This window comes from Antechinus flavipes, chromosome 1 (assembly GCF_016432865.1).
Source record: "Antechinus flavipes isolate AdamAnt ecotype Samford, QLD, Australia chromosome 1, AdamAnt_v2, whole genome shotgun sequence".
NCBI lineage: Eukaryota > Metazoa > Chordata > Mammalia > Dasyuromorphia > Dasyuridae > Antechinus > Antechinus flavipes.
The window spans coordinates 607,400,027-607,423,203 of record NC_067398.1 but is presented as its reverse complement, the minus strand read 5'-3'; the positions used below and the strand labels follow the sequence as shown (position 1 = coordinate 607,423,203).

The 23,177-nt window shown below is 34.7% G+C and overlaps 1 protein-coding gene across 1 annotated transcript in view; it reads left to right on the top strand.

Moving 5' to 3' along the window:
• Positions 1-446: 446 nt before the first annotated feature.
• EIF3H (eukaryotic translation initiation factor 3 subunit H) overlaps positions 447-23,177 on the top strand; it is a 106,253-nt gene continuing 83,522 nt past the window's right edge. Inside the window, exon 1 of the mRNA XM_051971008.1 lies at positions 447-600. Coding sequence (XP_051826968.1) covers positions 466-600 — 135 coding nt within the window. The 5' untranslated portion in view covers positions 447-465. The remainder of the gene's footprint in view (positions 601-23,177) is intronic.

Here is a 23,177-nt window from a genome sequence, read left to right as displayed (position 1 = left end):
CCGGAAGAAGTTGCAGAATTTCTGCTTAAGTATACTGTAGAGGACATTCTTGTTGGACTAGCTGGACTGGCAGACCCTAGCTCACGGGAGGCTGGGAGGATCTTAGAGGGATCGCAGAGTGCACTGCTCTATTAGAGCACCAAGAGAAAGCATTCAGGAAGTCGCCCCTGCCCCTGCCCCTGCCCCTGCCCCTGGCCCTGCCCCTGCCCCTGGCCCTGGCCCTGGCCCTGCCCCTGCCCCTGCCCCTGCCCCTGCCCCTGCCCCTATCCCCGCCCCGCCCCGCCCCGCCTTGCCCGCATTAGAGCTTAAGATAATGCGCAGGCGCAAAAGCCCGCCCCTAAGTCCGTCCTCCTACGCCTTATAGCCTATACCTCCATTCGGGACTTCGTAGTTCTACGTCGCGTTGAAGGGTTTTTTCCGGTTCCGGTCTCTCACATTTCTCTTTCCTCCGGTCCTTCCACTAAGATGGCGTCCCGTAAAGAAGGTACCGGCACTGGCCCCACCAGTTCTACTTCTACAACCGGCGTGGCTTCCGGCAAAGGAAAAGGCAAAGGCAGCTCGGGAGATTCGGCTGTGAAGCAAGTACAGATCGATGGACTGGTGAGTGTGGAGCCCCCCAGACCCACGTGGGCGGACGCTTTTCCGAGAACTCCTCACGCCCAGCCCCGAACCCTGTATTCGACTCGTGTAGTTGTCTGGCCTTTGCTCGCCGGGGCTCCTTGAGGGAGGCGAGAATGGTCTGGTTCTTTATTCTATTCTTCCATTTCTCTGGATGCACGTCTAGGTTGTGTCTCTGATGTTTTTTGGGGAAGAGCTGGAGAGCTGGAGCATGGCAGAAGAGCTTGGTAGGCAGAAAAAGGGCCAAATTTGGGGCTTGACATTTTAAAAATAAACTTTTAAAGATAACTTTGTTTTTATGTAGCCGGGTATTTCCTTCTTCCCCCTTCCTCCCTCCTCAGAGTCATCCTAAGTAATAAAGAATTTTTATTTAGGGACAAAAATTTACACCCAACACATCAAAAATGTAACAAAATATGCCCTTTTCACTCCTAGGGACTTTTCTCTCCTCCGACTCCTCTTTTTAAGAAAGGTGAGAAAGAGGGAGCTTTTCATGTTGTCTTTGGTGCCAGGTTTGTTTTTCTTAATTTTGCCATATCAGCTTTCTATCGTCTTGGTGGTTCTTTTCCATTCACATTGATATAGCCATTATGTCCACCCTTTCCCTCACCCTTCCTCCTTTTTTCTGCTTGCCAAAAGATCTATGTCAAAGGGAAAAAACTTGGGAAAATTAAAATTGAATATGCTGAATTTTTTTTTCCCCCACAAACACTGCTTTTGATTCTGTCTTTTTAAAAAAAAAATTAATGTAATTTATACATAGATTTCATTTGTAAAGTGCCTTACACATATTCAGTTATTAAGTATTTATTGGTAATGAGAGTAGTTCCAAATAATTATTTACAATGCACCAAACTATATGGAGAAGAAAAAGAAAAATTAGATTCGACTATTTCTTTAATGTTCAAGCATATCATCTTTTAATTTTTCTTGGAATTTTTTTTGTTGTTGTTTTGTTTTGGCTTGATTCATGACACATGACAGTAGTTTATATTTGTATGACATAACATTTTATAAAACACTAACATGTACAATCTTAGTGGCAACATTTAACTCTCCTTTGGATTAAAGGAGTAAGTGTTCTTTCAATCTTATAATGAAATGAATAAACTAATACTCAAAAAGGTAGTGATTTGCTGGAGCTACCAAGTAAGAGATCTGAATCTAGAAGTGAAGTTTTCTCACCAACAGGTATTTCCACTGTTCCTTAACGTACTTAGATTCATAGTTAGCTAGAAAGTGTCTTAAGCCATCTAATGTAGCTCTATACTTTTATAGATGATGCAGCTGATGTCTGGAAGGGGAAGTGACTTGCTGAAGATCAATCTATAAGCATTTGTTAAAGCTTACTGTGTGCCACAGCCAGCGGCTGTGGTAGTTGTTGGGAATATAAAGAAAGATGAAGAGTCTTTGTTCTTCTTTCCTGTATGACCTTAGATTTCCAAGTCTTATATCTCTAATAGCCTATTAGAAAACTCAAACTGGGTCCTGTTGACAAATTAAACATGTCCTAAACCAAACTCATACTTCTTCCTCCTCATCTTTCCCCAAATCAAGAAACTCCAGTGTCTTCTTTGATTTCCAGGATCAAATGGAAAATCCTTTGGTTTGGCATTCAAATCTCTTCATAACCTGACCTCTCTTTATTTTCCCACTCTTCTTATACCTCACTTACTCCTAGATGCACTGAAATTCTATGATACTGACCTGCTTGCCATTCCTTAAACATGACATTCTCAACTCTGGGCATTTTCACTGACCTTCTCATCTCTATCTCTTGGATTCCTTCTGAGTCTTGCATAAATCCTGCCTTCTATAAGAAGAGAAGCCTTTCCCAGTCCCCCTTAATGTTACATTACATTCATATGCCATTACTCAGCCATTCCTCAACTGATGGACATCTCAAATTCCAGTTCCTTGTCATCATTAAAAGGGCTGCCACAAACATTTTTGCACTTGTGGGTCCTTTTTTTATGATCTCTTTAAGATACAGACCAGTAATGACACTACTGCGTCAAAGGATTTGTACAGTTGGATAGTCCTTTGGGCATAATTCCAAATTGCTCTCTAGAATGGTTGGATCATTTCACAACTGCACCAACAATGCATTAGTGTCCCAGTTTTCCCACATTTCCTTTGACATTTATCATTATCTGTTCCTATCATCTTAGCTGATCTGAGAGGTATGAGATGATACTTCAAACTTGAATTAGTCTGATAATGAACAGTTTTATAGTCCTATGAGCATAATTCCAAATTGCTTTGTAGAATGATTGGATCAGTTCACAGCTCTCTTCTCCAACATTTATTATTATTTTTCTTTTTTGTCACATTAGTCAATCTGATAGATGTAAGATTGTACCTCAGAATTTTAAAATGTGTATTTCTCTGATCAGTAGTGATTTAGAGCATTTTCCTCTATGACTTTATATCTCCTTAATTTCTTCATCTGAAAACTGCCTTTTCATATTCTTTAACTATTCATCAATTGAGGAATGACTTAAATATTTATAAATTTGATTCAGTTCTTTAAATATTTTTGAAGTGAAACTTTTATTAGAAACACTGTCTATAAAAATTATTTCCTAGTTTTCTGCTTCCCCTTTAATCTTGTTGCATTGTCTTTATTTGTATAAAACCTTTTAAATGTGATGTAATCTAATTATCTATCTTGCATTTCATAATTTTTTTTTTTATCTTTTATTTGATCATAAATTCTTTTCCCATAGATCTGACAAGTAAACTGTTCCTTGTTCTCCTAATTTGCTTATGGTATCATTAACTCTTTATTACTAAATTACTTATGCATTTTGACCTTATCTTGGTATTTGGTGTGAAATGTTAGGTGATATCTAGTTTCTAATATACTGTTTTTCAGTTTTCCAGCAGTTTTTTGTCAAATAGTGAGTTCTTATTCCAGAAGCTGGAGTCTTTGTGTTTATCAAATTATAGATTACTGTAGTCGTTGACTAGTGTGTCTTATGTTCCTAAACTATTCCACTGATTCACCATATTTCTTAGCACAAGCTAGTTTTGATAATTGTTGCTTTATAATATAGTTTTACTTTCGTATGGATAGGCTTTTTTTCCCTCCTATTACTTCCCTTGATATTCTTGGCCAAATGTTGTTACATATCCTAAATCCATTGCTATGGCACTGAATAAGTAAATTTAGGTAGAATTGTCATTTTTATTACACTAATTTGGCCTACCCACAAGCAACTGATATTTTTCAGTTATTTAGACTTGATTTCATTTGTGTGAAAAATGTTTTGTAATTGGGTTTGCCTTGGAAAGTGGACTCATATTTTATATTGCCTACAGTTATTTTATATATGGAATTTCTTTTTCGATCTCTTGCTGCTGGGTTTTCTTAGTAATGTATGGAAATGCTGATGATTTTTTGGCGTTTATTTTATATCCTGCAACTTTGCTGAAGTTGTTAACTCAAGCAGTTTTTTGGTTGTTTCCTAGAATTCTCCAAGTATACCATCATATCATCTGCAGAGAGTTTGTTTTATTTCTTGCCTGTCCTAATTCCTTCAATTTCTTTTTCTTCTCTTATTGCTGAAAGCTAACATTTCTAGTGCACTATTGATTAAGAGTGGTAATAATGGGCTTATTGGGAAGCTCTCTAGCTTATCCCCATTATGTATAATGCTTGCTGATGGTTTTAGATAGATACTGCTTATCATTTAAGAAAACTCCATTTATTTCTATTTCTTTAGTGTTTTTAATAGGAATGCTTGCTGTATTTTGTCGAGACTTTTTCTGTATTTATTGAGATAAACATGATTTTTGTGGTTTCTCTAATTATTTGTTATTAGTTATTTTCCTATTATTGAGTCATCCCTGTATTCCTCATCTAATTCCCATAGTCATAGTAGGTTATCCTGGAGATAAATTGCTATAATCTCTTTGCTAATATTTTAATTTAAATTTTTTGCATCAATATTTATTGGTCTATAATTTTCTTTCTCTGTTTTGGCTCTTCCTGGTTTAGGTATCAGCACCATATTTATGTCATAAAAAGACGACTATTTTTTCATAATTTTTTTGATATTAAAATTAATTTTTCTTTAAAAGTTTGGTAGAATTTACTTGTAAATCCATCTGGCCTTGGAGATTTTTTTCTTAGGGAGTTCATAGATGACTTTTTAAATTTCTTTTTTTCTAAAATGAGGTTATTTAAATATTTTATTTCCGTTTCAGTTAATATGGACAATTTGTAGTTTTGTAAATATTCATCCATTTCACTTATTGTCAGATTTATTGGCATACAGGTGGTTAAAATAGTGTCTAATTATTGTTTTAATTTCCTCTTCATTGGTGGTGAATTCATTTCATTTTTGATACTGATAATTTGGTTTTCTTTTTTTAAAAATAAAATTAATCAAAGATTTATATATTTTGTAGATTTTTTTTTTCATGAAACCAGCCCTTAGTTTTAAGTATTAGTTAAATAGTTTTGTGAATTTTTATTTTATTAATCTCTCCTTTGATTTTTGGAATTTCTAATTTGTTGCACTATTGGAGATTTAAAATTTGTTCTTCTAGCTTTTTTAGTTACATGCTGAATTCATTGATCACTTTCACTGCTTTATTCATATAAGCATTTAGAAATATAAAGTTTCCCCTAAGGACTTCTTTGATTGCATCCCATAAGTTTGTTGCCTCATTATTGTCATTCTTTTGGATGAAATTAATTGTTTTTATGATTTGTTCTTTGGCTTATTTTTTAGAATTAGATTGTTTAGTTTCCAGTTAATTTTTAGTCTACCTTCCATGGCCCTTTATTGCATGATTTGAAAAAAATGCATTTAATATTTCTGTCTTTCTGCATTTGGTGATGAGGTTTTTATGCCTTAATATACGGTCAGTTTTTATGTGGGTACCATGTACTGCTGAGAAAAAGATATATTCCTCTCTCTCTCCATTCAGTTTTCTCCAAAGTTCTATCATTTCTAACTTTTCTAAAATTCTGTTCTCCTTAATGTGTAGTTAGATCTTACTTATTTTGTGATTAGGTTTATCTAATTCTGACAGGGGGCAAGTTGAGGTCTCCTACGAGAATGACTGCTACAAACATTTTTGCACATGTGAGTCCTTTTCCCTCTTTTATGATCTCTTTGGGCTGCAGACCCAGTGATGGCTGGATCAAGGGGTATGCAGTTTTTTATTCCTTTGGCCATTCAACTAGCATTTATTAAAGTGCTTACTGTGTACCAGGCACTATGCTTAACACTGATGATGCAAAGGCAAAAAAATGTCTTTTCTTCCAAAAAGCTCAAAATCTTATGGGGGAAGACAGATTGCAAAAACTATTTTACAAACAGTATACATACATGATAAATTGGTGTAATCTCAGAGGAATGTATTAAAGTTAAGTAGGATTGTGAATGCTTTCTGTAGAAGTAGTTGAGATTCGAAAGATTCTAGGGAAGCTAGGGCATTCTAGACACAGATAGAGAGAATAGATCCAGTAGCCACTATAGGATACAAAGCAAGTACCATTTACTTTGCACTAAGGTTTTGCACTAAGACTTTGGGATACTTCCATGACCATATTTGGTAGCAAAATGCACACATTTCTTTTTATTATTTAAATTAAAGCTTTTTATTTACAAAACATATGCATGAGTAATTTTTCAACTTTGACCCTTGCAAAACCTTCTATTCCAAATTTTCCCTCCTTCCTTCCCCCCACCCCCTCCCCAGGTAGTTCAATACATGTTAAATATGTTAAAATATATGTTAAATCCAATATATGTATACATATTTATAGTTTTCTTGCTGCACACGAAAAATTTGGTCAAAAAAGGAAAAGAAAAAAAAAACCTGAGAAAGAAAACAAAATGCAAGCAAACAACAGCAGAGTGAAAATACTATGTTGGTCCACACTCAGTTCCCACAGTCCTCTCTATGGGTGTAGATGGCTCTCTTCATTACTGAATAGTTGGAACTGGTTTGAATCATCTCATTGTTGAAGACGGACACATCCATCAGAATTTTGTTGTTGCCATGTCTAATGATCTCCTGGTTCTGCTCATTTCACTTAGCATCAGTTCATGTAAGTCTCTCCTGACCTCTCTGAAATCATCCTGTTGGTCGTTTCTTACAGAATAATAATATTCCATAACATTCACATACCATAATTTATTTAGCCATTCTCCAATTGATGGGTATCCATTCAGTTTCCAGTTTCTTGCCACTATAAAAAGGCTGCCACAAATATTTTTGCACATATGGGTCCCTTTCCCTCCTTTAAGATCTCTTTTGGATATGATCCCAGTAGAAATACTGCTGGGTCAGAAGGTATACACAGTTTCATAACTTTTTGAGCATAGTTCCAAATTGAATTGCACACATTTCAGTAAAGTTGAACAGATTGAAAAGATTGCAGTAGTTGGAATATCTAAATAATAATAGTATTTTTTATTGTTTGTGAGGGTCACAGCACGGAATAAATTTTAAATGAGTAATGACATCTTTATAGAAATTCCTGAGCCTGAATAATAGTTGTGTTTTGAAGTGAAATAGGCTTTTATTTTAAATTAGTACTTAAAGTAGATCTTGAAGAGTTAAGTGATTGCCCCTTAAAATCATAGTATCCTGCAATTAATTGAAATTTTTTTCTGCCTACCTCTGTGCCAACAATTTACCTATTTTTCAGTCATTCAGTCCTGCCTGATTTCTTCGTGACCCCTATGAATCATATATAATATGTTGGGCTCTTTTGTCCTTTAGTATTTTTTGGAGGTCTGTCCAAGTTTATGTTTGTTTCCAAGATTCTGTTTGTCTTGTTCTCTGTTGTCTGCTTCTCCTTTTGCCTTCAGAATTCAATCTTTTCTAGTGAGTCCTGGCTTATTATGTGGCAAAAATATTTAAGCCTCGATATTTGACCTTTCAAATACTGAAATAGCCTGAATTAATTTTAAGTATTGACAGATTTCATCTCCATGATGTTTGAGGTACTTTCAAAAGTTTTCTCTAGCACTATAATTCAAAAGCATCAATTCTGTGGTGCTCAGTTTTCCTCATAGCCCATTTCTCACAGCCATATATTATTACTGGAAGAAATTATAGCTTTGTTGGCAAGGTGATAATGTCTGCTTTTTACTGCCCAGATTTGCCATGGCTTTCGTTCCAAAGAGCAAGGATCTTTTAATTTCATGGCTGTAGTTGTCATCTGCAGTGATCTTTAAATTCAAGAGTATAAGATCTGAAACTGTTTTCATTTTTTTTCCCTCTTATTTTCCAGGAAATGATGGGACAAAGATGTCATGATCTTAGCTTTTTTTAATATTAAGCTTCTAGCCAGCTTTTACATTCTCTTTCATCTTTATCAAGAGGCTTCTTATTTCCTTTTCACTTTTTGCCATCAGGTGTCATAAGCATATCTGAGATTATTGATATTTCTCCTTGAATCTTAATTCTGATTTTTAATTTGTCCAGCTTGGCATTTTGCATGATGTATTCTGCATATAAATTAAGCAAATGAGGTGACAGTATTGTTGTACACTTTCTCAATTTTTAAAAATAGCTTTTTATTTACCTTATATATGCATGGGTAATTTTTCAGCATTGACAATTGCAAAACCTTTTGTTCCAGTTTTTCCCCTCCTTCCCTCCACCCCCTCCCCCAGATGGCAGACCAATACATGTTAAATATGTTAAAGTATATGTTAAATACAATATAGGTATACATGTCCATATAGTTATTTTGCTGCACAAGAAGAATTGGATTTTGGAATAATGTACAATTAACCTGTGAAGGAAATCAAAAATGCAAGCAGACAAAAATAGAGGGATTGGGAATGCTATGTAGTGTTTCATACTCATTTCCCAGAGTTCTTTTGCTGGGTGTAGCTGCTTCTATAAATTACTGAACAATTGGATCCGATTTGGTTTATCTCATTGTTGAACACTTTCCCAATTTTGAATGAGTCAGTTGTTCCAAGTTTGAGTCTAACACCTATTTCTTGACCCACATACAGGTTCTCCAGGAGACAAGTAAAAGGATCCGATCCTACCATCTTTTGGAGGACTTGTGATATTTTGTGATCTGCACAGGCAGAACCTTTAGTATAGTTAATAAGGCAGAAGTGAATTGTTTTTCTTGAACTCCTCCATAATCCAATAAATGTTAGCATTGTGGTTTCTGGTTCTTCTGCTTCAAAAACCAGCTTGCACTTGTGGTAATTCTTGGTTCACATATTGTTGAAGCCTAGCTTGCAGAATTTTAAGCATAGCTTTTCCTGTATATGAAATGAGTGGAGCTTTGATAGTTTGAATATTCTTTGGCATTGCCCTTTCTTAGGATTGGCATGTAAATTGATATTTTCCAATCCAGTAACCCCTGTTGAATTTTCCAAATTTGCCTGTATATTCAGTGCATCATCTTATAGGACTTTAAACAGTTCAGTTGGTATTAAAGAAGAAAGCAAATGTCTTCTACATAAATATAGAAAACCTAGTGGCATTGATTTGAAGAATCATAGATAACCGATAACCTGGAAAAATGGTGTGGTACTTTTAACATAATGCCTGGTAGGAAGGTTGTTTTGGTTCATTTTTTGCAGTCACTTAGCATTATGATTAGAAATCAAATCAGAAATAGCTAACTAGCTAGATATAAGTATATATCTATATCTCTTTGTGTTAGTTGTATTAAAAAAAATTGGAAAACAGTTGCTTTCTGGAGTTCTGAAAGTTACCTGTGTTAACCTATGTTAAAATTACAAATCAAGAACTATAAACAAAATTTTCATTTTAGTTAGAAATCAAGAATGAGTTTTAATGAAAGAGAAAACAAAGAGTGATTTGTGTTGTTAAATTCTGATAATAACAAAGCCTTAGGGACTCCAGAGTAAAATGAACTATTGTAGATTACAAAGGTAGAAACAGTAGTAAAATATGAGAAGAAATTTAAATATACCTGGCATAAATGATATTGTTAGTAACTTCTGGTATCTTATATATGGTAACATTTGTGTTTGGGAATTTTTGATTTTCCAGTCTTATTTAGGACTCGGAGACATTGTTTCTGCATTCTTGTAATATTAACCTCACCTAAAGAAAAGCTGATACATGGAATATAAAAATTTACTTAGAATTGTTAACTTTTCTTAGATTAGAAGTAAGAAAAAGAATCGGCAACATGTAAATCTTCCCCCTAGATCTTGGGAATCCTTTAAATGTAGTTTACCTATTGAGCTTCTTTGACAAAGTTTGTTGGGGATGTGTGAAATTATGAATTGATTTGTCCAATTTTTATGAAATTGAAAGAAGGATGGAATTATGGTTTTATTTTCTCTTTAACTTTTATAAACTGTATTAGATTTTAATATGGAAGAAACTTATAAGAAGTTTGATAATTTTTTTCTCTGAGGCCTGACTTTGTTCTTGACCATAATGATAAAAATCTAGGTTTTTACTTCCACAATTTCTTCTTTGTGACAATATTTAGCTACACTTACCCACTACGTGAATGTAGAGAGAGATTGAAATGATTCATTAAAAACAACAGGATGCAGAGCCGGGTGAGGATTCCAAGCTTGAGAGACTGAAAGTGCCAGAATCCCAGAGAATGGCATATCTTGTTTCTGAAATGACAAGGAGGCCAATGTCTCAGGATCACAGAGCAGAAGTTAGGTGTGAGAAGACTGGAAAGGTAAGAAAGGTCCCAGTTATGAAGGATTTATAATGTTAACAAAAAGTTTTATATTTGTTCTTGGAGATAATAGCCACTGGAATTTATTGAATTTTTTTTTTTTTTGGGGGGGGAGGGTGAGGGGGGGTGTATATGTCTTGGCTAGACCTGGACTTTAGGAAGATTAATTGGTTAGCTGAATGGAGGATGTATATCAGTTTGGGGAAACTTTTGGCAGGTAAACCAATTAGCAGACTTTTGTAATATTCCAGGCATGAGGTAATGGGGGCCTGTACTAGGTTGGTGGCAGTATCAGAGGAGAGCATGGAGCATATGCAAGATAAAACTGACAGCAGATTGGATGTGAAACTGAGGCTGATGACTCAGGTTGTGATCGTGAGTGACTGAGAGAAGAGAGACATCTTGAATTAAATAAGAATTAAGAAGACGGAAGCATTTGTGTGTGGGGGAAGATAATGAAATGAATTGGACATTTTGAATTTAAGATGTTTATGAAACATCTATTTTGACATGTTCAGTAGACAGTTGCAGATATGAGATTGATGGTCAGGAGAGAGCTTAGAGATGGATAAGCAGATTTGAGAATCCTCATCATGAAGGTTTTCTTTTCTTTTTTTTTTTTTTTTTTTTTTTTGGTAGAGCAAAATGATGTTTTAATGACTTGTCAAACAAGATACCTCTTTTATACATATCAGAATCATGATGATTCTTGAAATGTTGAAAAAAAGAAATAATTTTGTTTAGTGATCCTTTGATTATTAATATTAGGATAGGAAAAACACTAGGGAGGAAACTAACTGCTTCCCTCTTGGATGAAGCCCAACTTATAATCCATTTGGAAGAGGAATTTCCTATAGATGAGGTTCTCCAAATACTTCCTCCTTAAGGACAATATTGAGCCAATTGCATTGAACCTCAGAACATTGCAGAACCTCCCAAATGAGAACCTACATATCCACACCAGAGAAATCATATGGGTAAAAGAATGCTTATTGAATGGACTATTATTTTCAATTGAGTGTAAACACATTGAAATGTCTAGTGCAAAGAAATTGGAACATCTGAGTAATGTAAGTTAATAAGTGTTTATTTAGAGCCTGCTTTGTGCTAGGCTCAAGAGTTCTTACTTTGCTTGGATTGAGCTGTGCATAGAAAGTGAGCTTGGCTCAGAACTGCTAAACTGGAGGAGAGGAGAGAGATTGTGGAGTACCTATCATAACTCCCTATTCTTCCTGAAACAGTGCCTCCTTTTTGTTATCATTGATTTAGAGCTGGAAGAGTTATAGATAAGAGGAGAAAACTGAGGCTCTGAGAGATTGACTTGCCAAGAGTCACAGAGTAAATTCTGAGGTGAAGTTGAACCCTTTTCGTCATGCCTCCATATTGGCTTCTCTATCCACTGGGGCCACCCTGCCCAGACGGGCTGGCTGGAGTCTTGCTTATCTTGCATCGTGGAAATTATTGAATACATGAGAGCTGATGACATTACCAGATGAATTATATATAGAGGAAGAAGAGGGTCCTGGACAGAACTTTGAGGGACTGCTACAGTCAGTAGATGAGCTTAATGAAAATTTAGTAAGCGGGGGCAGCTAGGTGGCTCAGAATTAAGTGGATTTGTTGGGGACATGTATAGGAATAGTAGTATAAAGGACTTTTAAATTGATGAAAAGAAATGAACTGGAGGTGTTAGGTTATAAAGTAATGACTGCATTTCATGCACAGATACTTTTTTTCCCCCAAAATAGCAAGTAATTTTTTTTTCTTTTAAGCTGTCTCTAAATTTGATGTTTAATAATCAAATAATTATTTGATAGTACATTGCATATTTTTACACTTAAAGTAGTTTTCCCGTTGAATTTTGTGTGGTTACTTCATTTAACTTAATTTTGGACCATTGCTGCTACTGAATATCTTAGGCTGAAATATATTACAGGGATTATGTTGATTAAATGTAGTGAAGCATTATTACATATTAAAATATGTGTCAGAAACAAAATGAATTTTGTCTTTTTGAAAACTTTCATATCAGAACTTTTTGTAGTTCTGATTTAAATCCTGTTTATTACTTGACTTAGCTATTTATGAAATGGAACCATTGTCCCAAGTGAGCTGTAGAATGTGTTTTATTTAAGATTAATACAGCCCTCTATTTTTCAATTTTCTATTCTGGCAATAACTACTTTCTTTTTTCAGTGTTAGAAAAATGATCTAAGCTTACTCAAATAAGAAATCTGCCAAGGTGACAGGTCAGTCATTACAAAAAACCAGATTTAAATGAAAGTCTAAATATTGCTTTCAAAATATGCTAGGGTAAGATGTTGTGTCATTTCAATTTCTTTGAAAAAAAAAACTGATCTGAGATATGCTTTTCTGAGATTGATTGTTGTAAGATTTGAGTTGTGGGTCTTTATCTCCCAGAATTTCTAAAATTGGTTTAAATATACCAAATCGAAGTTGTCCATCCTGTCCTGCTGACCTTTTTTCCTACTAGCTACTGGCTGTAAAATTATATTTTTGCCATTTTTAAAGAAATATTTTAAATGGATTTAGGGCTCATTCTCAATAAGTAACATTGGAATGTCAGAAAAATTATATTTATAAAGATAGTTAAAAACATAATAAGTGATAAGTCACTCTGATTTCAGAGTTTCTGAGTATCTGCTCATCTTGAGATATAGTTCAGGGTCATGCAGATCTTTCAGCAATTCAATTTTTAAAATGCCATTTATTTTATTACATGCTTATTATATGCAAAATTCTGTACTAGACTCAGGGAATTACAAGACAAAAAAAAAATGACCATTCCTGACTTCAAAGAGATAACAATCTACTAGTGGTTAGAGGTGATAGATCTGATTAGGTCCTTATTGTCAAGAGATTCTTAGGTGTTTGGTATTCCACTGGAAATCTCTTGACATTGAACTCTGAATCTGGTTATCCAACCACTTCTAAGTTTATCTGATAATAGTGCTATATCATCTAATCTTTCTCTCTCTGTTTTCTTCATTATATCAAAAGTTTTGCTGAAATCTAGATGAACTCTATTCCCAGCATTCCTTTTAATCATTAGCTTATAGAAATCTCCCCATATTTCTTTAAGTCCACTACACACTTATTTTTTTTAATCACATTTAATTCAGGAATTCCCCAATCAATGAGCACGTGGGTTTTTGGTTTTTGATACCAGAAAGAATGCTATATATATTTTCTTATATATGGATTTTTCCTTTCTTTGAATTCCTTTATACTTTAGAAGTAAGATGGTTGGATCAAGGATTAATTATTATGATCAGTTTAGTCATTTTTCTCACATAATTCCAAATTGTTTTGCAGAAATGTTGGACTGATTCACAGTATCATCAACAGTGTATTAGTGTGTCATTTTTCCTTATAGTCGTTCTATCATTATTTTTTCCTCATTTTTTGTCACATGCTAGATGTGAGGTGAAAGAGGTATAGCATTCTTTCCTGATGGATTTTTATTATGAGCGATTTGAAATGAGTGGTTGGCAACTTCTAGATGATAATGTGTGTCTGCATTTAATTTCTCTGCATGAATTTTATAATTTTTGAATATTTCATTTTTTTTCTAATTACATGTATAAACAGCTTTTGACATTTACATTTTTTTAAAATTCCAAATTCTGCTCTTTCTTCCTTATGTTCTCTCTGCTACAATAAACAATTTGATATAGGTTATACAGATACAATCATGCAAACATTTCTGTGCTAGTCATGTTGTGAAAGAAAATACTGACCAAAATAAAAATAAAGTGAAAAATAATATTTTTGTTCAGCATTCATACTTACATTATTTTTTTCTTGAGAGACAGCATTTTTCATCATTGAGTCCTTTTGGATTGTCTTGGATCATTGTATTGCTGAGAATAGCTAAGCCACTCAGTCATAATTGTACAATATTGCTGTTACTGTGAACAGTGTTATCCTGCTTCTGCTTATTTCACTCAGCATCTATTCATTTAAGCCCAGTTTTTCTGAACGCATCCTGCTCATCATTTTTTAAAACACAATAGTATTCCATTACAATTGTATACAATAACTTAATAGGTATCCCCTTAATTTCCAATTCTTTGTCACCACTAAAAGAGCTGCTATAAACATTTTTGTACAAATAGGGCTTCTGGTTTTTTTTTTTTTTTTAATCTCTGAGGTATAGACTTAATACTAGCATTGCTGGGTCAAAGGGTATGCACAGATATATACCCCTTTGAGCATAGTTGCAAATTGCTCTCCTTAAGGATCAGTTCGTACTCTACCAATAATGCCTCAGTATCCCAATTTTCCCACATCCTGTCCAATATTTGTCATTATTTCTCCCTTCTATTTTAGCCAATCCAGTACTAGTTGTGAGATGATATCTCAGCATTGTTTGATTTACATTTCTCTGATCAATAGTGATTTAAAACATTTTTTCATATGATTAGGTAACTTTGGTTTCTTCTAGAAACTGCTTGTATATATCTTTTGCCTATTTGTCAATTGGGCAGTGATTTGTATTCTTTAGTTTTCCTTATATCGGATAAATGAGGCCTTTATCAGAAATACTTGTTGTAAAATATTCTTTTCCCAACTTCTTTCCTTTTAATCTTGGCTACAATGGTTTTGTTTGTACAAAATCTCTCTAATATGATCAGAAATTTCCGTTTTAAAGCAATAATTCTCTCTGTATTGAGTTTAGTTTTTTTTTTTTTTTTTTTTGCTTTATCCATAAATCTGACATGTCAGTTATTTTATGCTCCTCCAATATGGTTATGGGATCACCTATTATGTCAAAGCCACGTACTCATTTTGACCTTATTGTGGCATATGATGTGTAATATTCATCTATATCTCTCTGCTAGAGTGTTTTCCAGTTTTCTCAGAAGTTTTTGTTAGTTTGTTCTTTATCCGAGAAATGTGGATTTTGGGGTTTATTGTATACCTAATCTATCTACTGATAAGCCTCTTCCAGATTGTTTTGATGACAACCCTTTTTGTAATATGGCTTGAGATCAGATATGGGTAGGCCACCTTGCTTCACATTCAGCTTGTAATTCTTTAATGGAAATTTGCTATTTGAACAATAATATTCCATTACTTTAGTACACTTACTTTAGTATACATAACTTATTCAGCCATTTCCCATCTACTATCTACTCATTTTCCAATTCTTTGCCACCAGAAAAAGAACTGCTACAAACATTTTTGCACATTTGGGTCCTTTTCCCCCTCTTTTATGATCTCTTTGGGAAACAGACCCAGTAGTGACATTGCTAGATCAAAGGTTATGCAAAGTTTTATAGCCTTTTGGGCATAGTTCCAAATTACTCTCCAAAATGGTTGGATCATTTTACAGCTCCACCAGTAATGCATTAGTATCCCAATTTTCCCATATCCCCTCCAACATTTACCATTATCTTTTCTTGTTATCTTAGCCAACCTGAGAGCTTCAAAGTGATACTTCAGAATTGTTTTAATTTGCATTTCTCTTAGTAGTGATTTAAAGCATTTTTTCACAGGACTTATTTGACTTAGTCCTTTATTTTAGAAATGAGGCCTTTATCAGAAATATTGGATGTAAAAATTGTTTTCCTACCTTTCTGCTTTCCTTCTAATCTTGGCTGCATTGGTTTTATTTGTGCAGAAACTTTTAAAATGTAATGCAAAATTCATTTTACATTTCATAATGTTCTGTAGTCCATGGTTAACCATAAACTCCTCCCTTCTCCAGAGATCTGATAGGTAAATTATCTCTTGCTCTCCTAACTTTGCATCAAATATCACCCTTAAGGTCTAAATCATGTACCTGGAAATTTGTTATTTGGAGACATTTTGGTATTTGAATCAACTTTGTTGATGCTTTAATTAAAAAAAAAATCCTCCCTACCTCCCCTTCTCTCCCCCCCCCCCCCCCTTGAATTCTTTTGTTGAGCTGATATCCTGATATCCTGATAGTTTTCTTCTTGCCTCTTGGCTATTCTTGAGGAAGCCTCTAGAAATTGGCTTTCTTTCCTGCTAATTTCTTTTTAATTATTCTGTGGCAAATGGATCTTTTTCCTGTTCCTTCAGTAAGTATGATAATTTTGAATTGAAATGTCATATCTTTTTTATAGCTTTATCAGTTAAGTTTTTTCTTTTCAGTATTAGCTTCTTATAGTTGCTTAACTTTGATGTTAATTTCAATTCTTTCCTAACATTAAGAATATACTTGGCTTTCTTGAATCATTTCTTCTAGCCAAAATAAGAATGTTTCATTTTACCTGATAACCTGGAACATTTCTCCCTTTGACTATACAGTATATAGAATGCTGGACTTTGAGCTTTTTAGCTGAATGATCTTGGGCAAGTCACTTAACCTCTTTTTACCTCAGCTTTCACATTTGTAAAATGGGAACAATAATTGTGCCTATCTTCTAGAGTTGTTGTGAAGGTCAAAAGAGATCATTGCAGAGCTCTTTAGCAGTATGTCTGGCTAAGAGCTCTATAAAAATGAATTGTTATTGTTGTTTTTAAGTGGGGCAAAGGTTTGCTTTTTTTCTCACATAATAATAACTTACATGTACGTATAGTGGTTCAAAGTTTACTGTGACTTTTCTTCCTTCACATGTCTGTGATGAAGGTTAAATGTCATCCTGTAGTTGACAAACTGCTGAATTTCGAATCCTGAAGAAGACTAGTATGCATATTTTATTTACCTCAAGTGGATGCCTTTGATTGTGAGCAAGGGAGTTAATTTTTTTATTTTCAGTTTTCTCAGTAATTAAAAAATAGTAATAGGTAAATAAACAGGATTTCAAATATAGCGGTCAAAAGGGATAATTTTTGTAAATCAAAACCTTGCGAGTCTCTCAAATAATCCCCCCCTCCCCCATTTGTTGGTGGAATAAATTAAAGAAAATTATTTAGTAACTTTCTGTAATGTCTGGGCTAGCTTTCTGGAGGGCCTTGGGACCAGCCTTAGTCTCAGAAGAATAATCACCACGAGAATAGTCGGGAATAAAATCCAAAGTCTTTATTGTCCCCTTCACAGTCTGTGTCTGTCATAGTCTGACCCAGTCTGCCTGCCCGCTCGCCTCGCCTGCAGGACTGTCTTAATAAGCATTTCTCATAAGTACTCTATTCTGCCATTTGTCCTCAGTTTAAATACCCTATTAAAATTACATCAATTGTAGAACTATTACATCACCATGTTAAGTACTAAGTATATATAAAACTAGATACCAATTCCACTGAGTTAATATCTTGTTTCAAGTATACTTCTCCAAAGTTCTGCCCTCTACATCTCCTGCTTTCTTTTGTTTTAGAACACAGATGGCCATGCCCTCCCTGACTTCTCAGGAAGGGAGGTGAAAACACCAAAGGGAAATGGGGAGTAAAACCAGATACTGTTAGTGGGTTTCCTCTGGGCTGAAATTGAAACAGGTATACATAAATCCATTAGCATGGGAGGTATTACACAAGCACATAGTAATATATAGTAATATAACATGATGTCCATAAGTCCTAGTAGTAGTCCAAAACCAATCTATTGTCCATTGCTTTAAGTGTCAAGGAATCCAATGATTCCTGCAAGTTTTGAAGTCCTGCAATAATCTCATCTTGTCTCAGGGAATCCAATGATTCCTGGGGGTTTTGAAGTCCTGCATCAGTCTCATTAACAATTTTTTATGTTCATGAGGTAATTGCCATAACTGCTATTATGTTCTTTCAGTGATGGGCACAGTCAGCGATGGAACCATCTGATGTTTCTTGGGTCTTCTCTGTCTCTCTCCCATGAACAAAGAGAATAGGCTCCTTGGCACCCATCTGATTCCTTCTCCATCTGTAGAGATACAAGCAAACCCTTTTCTCCAAGCATTTAACCTTTCTGGTCCCTTCCATTCACCACTTTCTGGATCTTCCCACTTCACCTGGCAATTACATTGGAGCTGCTTGCGCTGTACACTGCCTTTCCGGGGATTATAAAACCTGTCTGCCGGAGCCAGTGCATCTTTATCAAAAATCAAGAAGTTAATTGTATAAAGAGCTTAATTTAAAAGTTCTCTAGGGTTATCTGTGGCTCCCCCTTTCTTTTATTTTTGTCTTGATGTCTCTGTTTCTCCTCTCTACTATTGCCTGTCCTTGAGGATTAAAAGATATGTCAGTGGTGTGTAAAATCTTATACTGTACACAGAAGTGTGCAAAATGTTTAGAAGTATATGCAGGTCCATTATCTGTTTTTATTGCTTGTAGCACACCCATAATGGTAAATGCTTGTATAAGGAATTCAACGACTACTCGGGCTGTCTCTTTTGCTAGTGATATTGCAAAAGTAAATCCTGAAAAGGTGTCTACTACAACACGGATAAACGACAGACTACCAAAAGATTTATAATGGGTCACATCCATTTGCCAAATTTCATTGGGTCTTAAACCATTAGGGTTCTTCCCTGGAAGGGGACGTAGGAGTGTGGAAAGGAAAGCAAGCTGATCAGGCTTTTACTATGCTCCAAGCTTCCTCTTTTGTTATCCCAAATTGCAAATGTAAAGCTTGAGCAGCCTGATGATATTTAGAATGAGATTCTTGGGCTTCCTGAAATAAAGGAGTATTGGCTAACATGGTTAGAAGACTGCCTTTGAATTTTCATAAAAAATAGGACTTGGAAGTTCACTATGAGAGTGGACATACAAGATATAAATCTTATCTGGATGCTTTCTCACTTGCTCTTGAAGTTCCTTAAAGAGCTGATATATATTGGAGGCTGCAAATTTTATTTGGGCTGTGGAAATTCTTTGCACCACACCTACTGAATAGGCCGAATTAGATATTATATTTACATCTCCTGGATAATAAGTAAGAGCCAGCATGATTGCATACAATTCCTTCTGCTGAGTGGACTGAAAAGGAGTTCTGACTACTCTCTTTATAGTTAAATCATGAGAGTATACAGCACAAATGATAGATTTGGATGCATCTGTAAAGATAGTTGGTCCTTTAAGAGGAACTTTAGAAACTTTTTCTTCAAGAATCCATCGCCAATTATCTAAGCACTTGAGGCTAATTACTGATTGGACAATACTCTATGGGCATATGCTTGGAAAATGGTCCTTTCCACTGTCTGTACTGGCTCAATAATTGGTGTATAGAGGATTGTAGGTGGGGCTAGGGGGTGGAATAAGACTAGCCAGGGACACTCTTGGTGGTAGACGAGGGAGAAGGTGGTCTCGGAGATTCTACTTCAATCCTGTTCCGATCCTGCATCTAAGACCAAGAATAAAGACTGAGGACTTTTGCTTATCCTGACTCCGGCTGATTCTGGAGTGTCCTGAGTGCTAGCGCGGTCTTACACTTTTGTAGACATGCTTCTAACATTTGCTCCTCAGGTGCATACCCCAAGATAGCATCCATGTAATGTAACAACATAACTTTTGGAAATGCTTTTCTTACTGGAGTAAGAGCAGCAGCAACATACATTTGACACATAGTGGGGGCTGTTTTTTATTCCCTGTGCCGAAACTGTCCATTTATATCTTTTTTAAGGCTCAGCTAAGTTAATGCTGAGCACTGAAAAAGCAAATCTTTTCATATCCTTCTTGTCCAGAGGGATAGAATAGAAACAGTTCTTAATGTCTATAACCCAAGAGGCCTTTCTTTAGGCAATTGAATAGGAAATGGAAATCCAGGCTGAAGAGTTCCCATAGTTTACATCTGTTCGTTTATTTTTCTTCAATCAATCAACATCCTCCATTTTCCAGCTTTAAAAATTGGTTATTAATATAATAGAAAAAGAATCTCTCTCAGGACCCATGATTAATCATCAGAATTTATATGAGTTTCCCTTTTAGTTTTGCAGTTATGACATTCTGTATTCATTGAATGTTTTTTTTTTCCCCTTAATTTTCTTTATTCCCTTCTTTTTTTGGCAAGAAATTGGAGGGCGAGGTTAAGTGTCTTGCTCAGAGTCAGATAGCTAGTGTTAAGTGTCTGAGGCTGGATTTGAACTGCTGTCCTCCTGAATTCAAGGCTGGTGCTTTATCCACTGCCCCTTTATTCATTGAATATGCATTGCTGTTCTTATTGGCTACTTAATTGCATCTTTTCTTGTAAATGTCTACAAGTTTCTTCAAGTTTTACATGTTTTTCTACATATTGTTATTGCTTAATTGTAATTTGCCCAGACATTCCTGAATGGGCATCCTTTGAATTTCAGGTCTGTTGTACTACAAAGATTACTCTTTTACATTCTGTTTAAATATAAGACCTTCCCTTTGGTTTGACTTTCTTGGGCTATATGCCTATCAGTATGGAGATCAGTTTGGTCAAAGAATATGAACAACTTAATTACTTTTCCTGCATAATTGAAGATTGTTTTCCAGAATTATTGGAATTATTGTACCACAATGAGTTAATTATCTTCCCGTAGCCCTTTCATTGTTGACTTATTTTTATTTTATCATCTTTGTCAGTTTGGTGTGAGTAGAAAATTCAGAGCTTTTTTTTTTTTTTTTTTTCCATTTTTAATAGTGATCTGCAGCATTTGTTCATGTTTTTGCATGAATAGTTTGCGATTTTTCTTTTGAAAGCTATTTTATCTTTTGGGAATGACACTTAGTGTTATGCAATGCATCCCAAAAGTCTTAGTGCAGTTTTAAGCATTAATGACTTAGATGGTTTAAGATTGTACTACTACTTTAGAAGCTTAAATAAGTTTTAATGACTTAAAATGACACTAAATATTTTAGAGAGAGCTATGTGTATTTGTGTGAATTCCCTGCACATCTTACTTTTCCTCTAAAATATACAAAGATTTATATTGATATTAGCAATCTCATTATAATATATGTGCTTTGATCCCTTGCTTCATTCTTTTCTTAACCATTGTTAATAGTTATAATTTTTTTTGGGGGGGGGTGTTATGTGACTTTTACATAAATAGCCTCTATTGCTACTATATTGTGGTAGATTAATGTACAAATCTATTTTGTATTCTACCAATCTTTTTTTATTTTTTATTATAGCTTTTTATTGGCAAAACATATGCATGGGTAATTTTTCAACATTGACCTTTGCAAAAACTTCTGTTCCAATTTTTCCCCTCCTTACCTCCATCTCCTCCCGTAGATGGCAGGTAGTCCCATACATTTTAAATATGTTAAGGTATACACACACACACACACACACACACACACACACACACACACATACACACACTTATACGGTTATCTTGTTGCACAAGAAAAAATCAGACTTAAAAAGAAGGTAAAAATAACCTGGGCACAAAACCAGCAAACAATAGCAGAAAGAATGTAAATGCTGTGTTGTGGTCCACACTCATTTCCCATGTTCTTTTGCTGGGTGTAGCTGGTTCTGTTCATTACTGATTAATCCGAACTGATTTGGATCCTCTCATTGCTGAAGATAGCTACTTCGATCAGAATTGATCCTCATATGATATTGTTGTTGAAGTGTATAATGATCTCCTGGTTCTGTCATTTCACTTAATAACAGTTCATGCAAGTCTCTCCAAATGTCTCTGTGTTCATCCTGTTGCTGATCATTTCTTACAGGACAATAATATTCCATAACATTCATATACCACAATTTATTCAGCCATTCTCCAATTGATGGGCATCCATTCAATTTCCAGTTTCTAACCACTACAAAAAGGGCTGCCACAAACATTTTTTTCTGCCAGTCTTTTCTAGTTTTTTTTTTCCCCCCTGGTAAATATGGATTGACTTAAAAAATGAATTATTGTTGAAGTCCTTTTAGTTATAAACAGTCATAAATAACACTCCAGCATATTCAGCCAGCCTAGATTCTAGTAAACATAACTGTTCATAAAAGCATATGGGCTATTTAGCTAGTTAAAAAAAATAACTATAACAGCATTTCCATTCCTTAGGGTACAAACTTGGTAGAAGAAACTGGCAGAACTGCCAAACCTAACATTGAATAATAAGTTTTTTGGTTTTGTTTTTAAAGTTTTTTCTATAATCTTTGAAGGAATAGTTTAAAGTACTATTTAAAGAAATATTCAAAACAAAGTTCATTTAAAAATATAATTAATTTAGGCCTCTTATGGAATTGACAATTAATGGTATGAGTTTGACAGATCAATCTTAGAAGTTATGCCAATAGAAACAAAATTCTTCACTGTTTCATTTTCATTATTCAGAGCAGATTTAGCCAAACTGCTTTGTTTTTTCAAGGGCTTCAGTTCACAAACATCTATCTTGGCTAATTACAACTTGATTTTTATATATATATACGATTACAGTTAATTTGTTCCTCTATTGAATTAAGAATTATATACTCGTATCCCTTTTTGCTTCTTATTTTTATCTTTTGGGAAAAAGAAGATTCAAAGTAAGAGTCAAATGATTTTTTAAAGCAATTATTTTTTCCTGATGCTATAGTAATTAGTGGGACTAATGTAGTAAGACTGCATAGTAGTCTGGAGCTGCATCTACATTGAATAATAAAGAATAGGAGTAAAAATTCCCTGTGGCATCATTTCAGAAGACAACATCTAGTTGGCTTCTTGCAGTTTGGGATTCCTTGCTGAGTATCTTCCAAGTGAGAACAGAAACTTCAGAAGAATGTGGTGACTATATTTTAGGAACATTATTATATAAGATGTATGCCAGTGGGAGTAGGAATAAGGCAAAGTATAGGAAGTTCAGAACAGTTTACCTTATTGGCCTTTTGTGGCATCTTCACATGGTTTATGGAATTATCTTTGTTTATATAAGCAAGCTTCTGGAGAAAGGAAAATATTCAGTAAGTTTTCTCCATCTGATCTTTAGAATGGGGTAGTACCTGAAGTGTTAGCCATTTTATTTTAGAAAATCTCCAAGAAAGAACACCCCTTTCCATCTTACTTACTGAGGACAAATACAT